Source organism: Arachis duranensis, chromosome 3 (genome assembly GCF_000817695.3).
Source record: "Arachis duranensis cultivar V14167 chromosome 3, aradu.V14167.gnm2.J7QH, whole genome shotgun sequence".
Classification (NCBI taxonomy): domain Eukaryota; kingdom Viridiplantae; phylum Streptophyta; class Magnoliopsida; order Fabales; family Fabaceae; genus Arachis; species Arachis duranensis.
Window position 1 is genome coordinate 114530347 of NC_029774.3, and position 8508 is coordinate 114538854.

General features: G+C 36.5%; 1 protein-coding gene across 1 annotated transcript; it reads left to right on the top strand.

The window, feature by feature from the left end:
- Window positions 1–1648: 1648 nt before the first annotated feature.
- LOC107480335 (crossover junction endonuclease EME1B) lies at window positions 1649–7621 on the top strand. Its single transcript, XM_016100464.3, has 13 exons — window positions 1649–1884; window positions 3319–3735; window positions 4040–4198; window positions 4282–4385; window positions 4537–4665; window positions 4744–4897; window positions 5081–5190; window positions 5371–5546; window positions 6566–6629; window positions 6728–6846; window positions 6951–7040; window positions 7159–7273; window positions 7349–7621. The coding sequence occupies exons 2-13, from the start codon at window positions 3438–3440 to the stop codon at window positions 7523–7525; spliced, it is 1695 nt and encodes a 564-aa protein (XP_015955950.1). The 5' UTR covers window positions 1649–1884; window positions 3319–3437; the 3' UTR covers window positions 7526–7621.
- The last annotated feature ends 887 nt before the right edge of the window (window positions 7622–8508 follow it).

Sequence of the window (8508 nt, forward strand, 5' to 3'; positions counted from 1 at the left end):
CAATTTGGAAGTTGCACCATGAATTTTTAGCAAGGTTTCGATCTGTACCAAGGCAAAATGCTTGGAGTGGTCTAATTCCAAGTGAGTATACTTTCATGGTGGAGTATGATAGTTCTCTGAACTATGATTGTCGGTATAGACAATGGTAGCAAAGAATTGTCGGTGTTGACAATAGAAGCTGAAGATGTGTGACTATTTCAATCAAGGTGGAGATTGTTAGGATTTGGTTGAATTAGTCCCACATTGCTTAGGATAACAAATGGAGTGGGTGGCCTAGGCTATAAATATGAGGCTAAGTTCTCCATTTGTTTTTGCACCAGTCAGAAACACTTTAAGCTTGTATCTGATTTTTCTTTTCCTCTGTACTCTTTGATTAGAGAGTGTTGTGAGGTATAGTTAGATATTTGCTTTGAGAGAGTGTGGGTGTACTGGGGTGCCGGTGTTAGAGAGAAAGAAGTCTATGTGTTGTAACAATTTTCACATAGTGATATTCTCTGGTTGTCATTTGACAACGGCCGTGGTTTTTTCTCCGATAATTGGAGTTTTCACGTTAAATTCTTGTGTTGTGATTGTGTCTATTTTATTTCTCTGTCAAATGTGTTTTCTCAAGGGGGAATGGTGTATTATTCCCAACAAGAACACCATCTAAATTTTACCTTTTGTAAAAGAATATCATTATGGGTTAAGAATGTTGATCTTATAATAACCATCTAATTTATATGAAAATAAACATACGTCCAAAAGAAACAACATACATTGGTTACCTTGTCCGACTGTTCACTTTTCCCGTCAAACGAATTGAAAAGGTTGTTGATCGAATGCGTGGTAATGTCGTCGATGAAAGAATATAGTGCGAGACAAATCAGTTCAACGAAATTGTCCTCCATTAAAATGGCTGTGAGAGGTCACGTACGTATAAAATGGGAGCCGCAACTCTCTCGTGTATTACAACGGATCAGTCAGTGACGACAAGGGTGCAATGGTGGACGCGGTGGGCTGCAGGGGCTGCATAGTGCGTGAACGCGGTGACCTACGGGGGCTGCACCGTGCGCGGGTTGTGGGCTGTCGGAAAAAAAAATTTTCGTCGCTTGGGGGGTGGACGGACGTTGGCGCAAAGGGAGGCAGTGTCGGTTGTGGGTGCACGGCGATGGCTGGCTTCGTTGTAGGGAAGGTCCATTGAGAGAGAGAGAGAGGAGATATATTGCGAGAGGAGAGGAAACGTATAACTGTTCAGTATTCAAAAACCTGATTTTTTAAAATTTGAAAAATTGTTATTATTATAATTAAATTAATCAAATAATTAATTAAATTCATGATTAATTTATTATTATAATCCCATTGTTCATATTGTTTACCAGTATTATTGTTTACCTATATTTTTCTATTTTTTATTGACATTTATATTTTAAAATTAATAAAAAATAAATAATTTATATAAGTAGTAAATTAAATTAGATTGGTTCGATTTATTGTGTTTGTATCCAAGGTTCTGAAAATCGGATCGGACCGGTTGGTTCGACTAGGTTAATAAAAAATCGGACATCTGGCCAGTCCAAGTGACTCTTAGAACCGTCTTACAAAAAATCGATAGAAAAATCGGCCTAACCGGCGGTTAGACCCACCCACCCAATCCATCCATTTCCTCTTCCATTTTCGAAACCCATAGCTGCCCTAATTTCCTCTTCCATTTTCGAACCCTAACCCGGCAACAAGCTCCACAATCGACGCCGGCAGAAGGAACTCCCGGTCGCGGATCGAAGCTGCTGTCAGCGGCGTCGTCATCTAGTCGTCTGACCTCTGGAGCTTCTGGCGTCGGTGTCGTCTGGTCGCCCTGGTCGTCGGCGTCGTCGTTCTGGAACTCAGGCCTTCTTGCTCTCTGCCACGGTGAGTTCTTGGGTTTTTGAATTAATTTTTTATTTTGTTAATTAACTATATGACTTGTTTGTTGGAAGATTGTTAGTTCAATTGTCTTGTTAATTATATGAATTGATGGCTTGATGCAGAGTTCTTCTTCTGCTTTTCAGTTTTTTTTTTTTTTGTTAATTATATGACTTAAAGATTCTGTAATTCTGAATTTGCTTAATATAAATTTGATATAAGTTCAATTTTGGATTCTGGATTTTGAATGCTATATAGAATTGATACAGTTTTGGGACTCTGGATTTTGAATGCTACATCGACTTTTGCTGAATATAATTCTGGATTTTAAATGCTGTATGAATTGATATAATTCCAAGGCAAATATTTTCTCAGATCTTTCTTTTCTATACAGAGCCAACAATGCATATGATGTATCAAGTTATTGCTAGAGAATTGAATTAAAATTCAGTTTCTGTTCAAAGTTTTGCTTCTGCTGCTTTTTATTCTGTTATTTTAAATCCTTATATTTCATGTAGCCTAGAAAAGTTCAGGTACCCACATTGATGCTCATTTGTGTCAACAGCATCGAAATGGTCCTTTAATAATCAATTTTTTGTTCATCAAGGACCAATTTTATGTTTTTGAGGTCTAATTTTATGGAGAAATGTAACAGATTGATAGTGAAGAGACAATTAGATGTCTCATATATCTTTGGGACTAATTTGACCATTTTAGTAATATATATAAATTGATGATCAATTTGATGTCAAATGCATATTCAAAGGACCAAATAAACTTTTGGGTATTTGAAGGGCTTACTCATGTTTTGAGCTGAACTCCTTTTGTTTATTTATTTATTCTTTTTAAATGTATTACCTTGATGTTGTGTATGACATTGGGACATAATGGTTTGTTGTTGCATTGCAATCACAGTTAAAGAACATAGCATACTATGCTAGTGTTGGAATGAGAAATTTGTCATTTTTAATTTTAAGGGTTAATGATGCTTGCTGCAGAAAAGTTTCATTTTGATTATTTTGGGTGTTTCTTTACTTTGGCTACTTGTTGTTGGATCCAAATTTACAGACGTATCACTTTTGTTTTGGCTGCAAACTTTATATATACAAGTGCATAAAATTCTAACATCCTTACCAAACAAAAGTTTATTAATTAAACCGGTTCAACCACGGTCGAGCCCGGTTGAACCATTAAACCATTGAACCAGTCACTTGACCAGTTCAATGACCGGTCCGGTTCTCGCAACCTTGTTTGTATCAATAGTAAATATAACGTAAATCGAGTCAAATTAATTCGATTTATTCTTTGATGTTTAATTCGATTTATTCTTTGGTGTTTTCTTGTGATGGACTATTTGTGATGTTTTGTCTGATAATAGGATTTATCATTTATCCAGTTTTGTGCTTAATCGGGATATGATTTCTTTTGATCCAAACATAGTCTCTGGTGAATTATCCCGCGCTTATTCGAAGACAGAAACTACCACAACCCCCCGGTGGCGGCACAACCACAGCACAGCACAGCACAGCACAGCACCGCACCGCACCAACACACACATCATGGAACCCATCATCCTTTCTGACGAAGATGACCCTTCAACGCCGTTTCCGATCCAATCCAAGAAACGCCGAACCAAACCGGCACCTAACCAGACCATTTTCCTCATCGATGACGACCCGACCCCACAGAAACCCCAGCTGCAACACGGTGCACATTCTTCGTCTACACCTTCGTTCGTCGCCGAGACTCCGATGTCCCTGCAATTCGATTCTGAAGTGGCGATCGTGAAATGCATTCCAACTTCTCATTCCGATCCTAATGTTAGGGTTTCCACTTGCCTGCCCAATAACCTCTCCGGTTAGTTTTGCAGCTATTTCTGAAACCCTAGAGTTACTCATTCTTCGTTAATCAGTATTCTGAAGGTGCTGGAAATCGTGTAACGCTTATTCACTTGCTGCATTTTATTGTTACATTGGAATTTACACTTCTGATTTATGTGCTGTTTTGATCCACTACTGCTTGTTTCAAATATGAAAGATCTTATTAACAAAACTGGGCTTGTATGTTGTGGGGGTAATTGTTGTTCTTTCATCGTTTAAAGTTTTGGTTTCAATGAAAACATTTAGTTGAACGGTGTCTTCATTGTCTGATTGTTATTCAGGAATTAGTCAAATGATATGTTTGGAATCAGATAACGAGTCGGAAAATTCTACTCTGCACAATTGTGACGAGAATGAAACAAGGGTCCCCGCATTGGATCTTCCTGGTTCAGGAGGTTCAAGATGGACTTCAAATTTGATTGGATCTGGAAGTTCTCCTGGTACATGCTTGTTGAAAATTTGCTCGTTTTTTCATGACCTGAAAATGCTGTGTTTATTTGCTAATGTTATTTGATAACTCCAGAGAGACATTCATTGGAAACTATGGAGATGCACATATCAAGTGGAAATGATACTCAAACTGAAAACTCTGGGGACAATCCTTCAAATCCAACATCTTCTCAATTGGTTGGTTGGCTGTTAATTTCATGAACAATTTAAATTAGTTTCTTCCTATCTTATTTGCTTTTAAATGAAAAGGGGACTTATTGCACTTAGCTGCATGCATTTGAGATTATTTCTTGTGATTATGAGTTGTATGAGCTCATGTAATGACCAGGAGGAGAATGTCCAAAAGAAGAAAAGATCAACTGTTTCTGCAAAGAACACTGGCAAAGCAACGGGAAGAACAAAGATGACAAAAGAGGAAAGAAGTTGCTTGATGGAGGAAAAGAAACTACAAAAGGAAGTATGTGTTATGGAGCTCTGATTTATATTTTATGTCATTCATGGTTCAATTTATAATGCATGAAAATCCTGTGTACAGCAAGAGAAGTTAAGAAAAGCAGCACTTAAAGCTGAAGCTGCAGAACTTAAAAAAATGGAGAAAGAAAAGCAGAAGTGGGAAAAAGGGAAGTTTGCCACAAATTCCATTGTAGCAGAAATTGACACGATGGTAGTTGAATCAGGATCAATTGGAGGTACATTGACGATACCAGAATGCTTAACTTCATGATAAACTTCTTTCATATTATTTAATTATGTTTGTTTGGTCACATACTCTACTCCTCTTGCTTATCCGAATCCATAATTACATGATAAGTTTTGATGCAATTTCTCAATTATGGATGTTTTGTCATAAAACTTCTATTCTCTTGCTTCAGGACATCTGCTTACTAGATTTTCTGAAAAGGGGCTTAAATACCAGATTACATCAAATCCCATCAAAGGGTCAATTTTATGGCATATGGAAGTTCCAGAACAACTTTCACAGGTAAGAAATTCCTTTATTTCATCTGCAAGGACTAAACAAATTAAGCATTTCTCTTACAGTAATCTGTATCATTTGTTTTCTATCTTGTTTTTTGGTGTATCCCGTTTTTTGTTAGGTGTTTTCTGCTTACAATTCTTATGCTGGATAGATATGAATATGAATTTTATATATTATTTGCAGCATTCAACTGAAAGAATTGAGATTTCATATGTGTTACTGGTTTATGAAGCTGACAAATTTTGTAACCTCATCACAAATGATTCTCTTTGGGGTCATCTCTCTAGCATTCAAAGTCATTATCCATCCTATACAGTTTGTTATCTCACCAATAGATTGATGGCTTACATTAATAAAAGGTGAGTTATATATTGTATTTTCCTTTGTTCATCAATTCAGGTAGCAATTGGTTGCATTTATAGTTTTGTGCATAGCATTTTGTTTGTAAATTTTGTAATGTGTGCACATGCAGATGTGGTGTAGAAATGCTGTTCTAAATCTACTTCATTTGTTCATAATCTAGACTTCGTAATTTTACTGTTTACAATATGATTTGTAAGAGAATTCATGTTTCCTTTTTTTTTTAATCTAATATGATGGTTTGACATGTAAGTGGAGTTGGTTGTATATTATTAAGGAAAATCAGTCAGTTTAAGATTGGTTCCCCTTGCTTTCATTCTGATTCTTGACCTGCCTATTGATGAACTATAATTTCCTTTTCTCGACAATATTTCTTTGTTGTAACATTTGTGAAGAACAGAATTATTTTAATAAAAAATGGAAAGATTATTCTAAGCATAATAATTATATGATGACAAGGAAGTGTTAAGTTGTCATCAAATTAAAGAGTTGGCAGTGGATATTTTAAGAAATCAATTAAAAATAAATAATGATGCATGCATGCATGGTTTAGATATTTAGAAAGTAGTGGTTGTAATAAAAATATATGTACGTTATTTGTAATCATCACTGCCTTACTCTTCATATATATGTGTTATGGGTAGTGCTCAGAGTGTGTGCACAATTAAGAATAAAAGAGTGTGAGTGAGCAACAAGTATAAAAGAGAGTACGTGTCTAATAACGAGGTGTGTGTATTTGTTAGAGAGTGAGAGAGTGTAACTAAAGTGAGTTAGTGAGTGTAATACATCTTTAGTGAGTGCATGTGTTATTTTATACACGTATAAAAGAGTGTTGTAATTTTCTTCTTGTAATTGAGAATTTGTAATTTTTCACATAGTCATAATATTCTCAAAATTGTTTAAAGATAAATTATTGTGATCAGTTCCATCCCGTTTCTCATTTTCAAATTTTAGTTGCGTTATTCTGTTAGTTCCGTTACTCTGGTACCCAACAACATTGATTTGCATGATCTTTTAGGGAACAGGAAAAGTACAAGAATCCTGATAAATATAGCAGTTGGAGGCGTCCGCCTGTTGAGGAGGTTGAGGAACTGACCTTTTACCAGAAATAAAGTCTTATTTTGAATCTTCACCTCTGATCCTTGTTTGAACATCTACTTTGTGTTAAATTGCCTTGTAGGTGCTTGCAAAATTAGCAACTCATTTCACCAAAGTTCATTCCAGGCAGTGTGTGGATGAAGCTGAACTGGCTGAACATGTTTCTGGTTTGACAACCAGCCTAGCATCTTGTCAATTTAGGTACTTGACCAGTTTACCCCATTGTTCTTCAGAAATACAGTTAATCCCACACACCAAAAGAAAAAGGAGTTAAAATGCCGGTTATTTGCTGATTTTAACTGCAGAAAGAAGTTAACTCGATTATCTGTGAGTGCAAATGGAGCCCTTGTTCCAAAGGACAGTGTTGATCGTAATTTAATAAAGAAATCGTTGTGGTGAGTGATTTTTACATCTTTTTATTATATAAGGAAATGCTAAGAACCTCTTATTAGTAAGTACATGCTAGTCAGTCAGTTATATTATCATGTTCCTCACTTTGGCTTCTATGAATAGGTTAAAAGCTTTGGTTGCTATCCCCAAGGTTCAGCCTCGATTTGCTATTGCTATTTGGAAGAAATACCCAACCATGAAGTCCTTGTTAAGCGTTTATATGGATCCAAGCAAATCGGTATGTTTTGTTTATTGTCCTTTTTTTCATTTATACGTGTTTCAGTATGAAAATGCGAGACTTGTATTGTGACAGGAGCATGAGAAGGAATTTTTACTTAAAGACCTGACAGTAGAAAATCTGGTTGGCAGCGACAGAAGATTAGGTGAGGTTTGTTCAAAGAGAGTGTATAGAATTCTGATGGCGCAAAGCGGAAGCATTCGAACCGACGACATTGAGGATGGTGCTGATTTCTTTGCGCGTCAATCATAAAACGCAATAGAGCTTTCTAATCTTTTTGGGTCGGAATATGTAAATCCCTATTTAAGAAAGGGTATCAACATGGGAATGCATTCTGTCATTTCTAAATGAATTGTGTCAAGTGTACATAATAGGTCTTGGTTTGGACTCAATTTAAACTAGCATTTTAATTTTACAGTTTTGTTCAGAGCAAGCTAAGGTTTTGCACAGAACGTTAAGAACGTATATAACAAACCAAAAAGCCTAAAAGCCACATACTCAATAAGGAGTAGTTACGTTGAAACCTTATTGACGCCCATTATTCTACTGTAGAAACTTAGAAGATGGCCCATGGCCATGAAGGTGAGGATGAGGGTGGCACGCTTGCATGTTTGTTGCATCATTTTTATTTGGCTGGAATAGACGTTGCCAAGTCATTGCACTTGGTGGTGCTTCTACTTGTTGATGAGAACCATAACTCTGCTGAGGTTGATACTGCTGACTACTCTGAACTGATGAGGGCCCTGCAGAATTATCGTAATAGATACGAAGAGGCCTCTGGAAAGATTGTCCCTGCCAACTAGGTTCCCCAAGCATGTTAGCATTCTGCTGCTCAGTAATGTTTCGGACGCTCGAAATCTGCGGCGGGGTTAGAGGCTGATAATGAGGTGCATCACCACGGTTTTGAAAAACACGATAATAATAATAATAATAATAATAATTAGCAGCGGCAGCAGGTCCTTTTCTCCTGACAGGCACAACTTGATTTGATGGCATTGGCATATTGTGGAATTCATTCTCTCTGGCCAGTAACATTTGCGGTCGATAATAATCCTTCTGGTCTTCCTTCATAGTCATAACCACATGAATTATCAGAAAGCTTCATACGTGTATATTTGATTCCAAGGAAATGCAACATAACAAATTCAATAGTAAAACTATCTAATGAAATATAGGTACTTAGGTAGGTATGTAGGTAATGATACGAACAAGCACTGGCTAGACGGTTTATGATT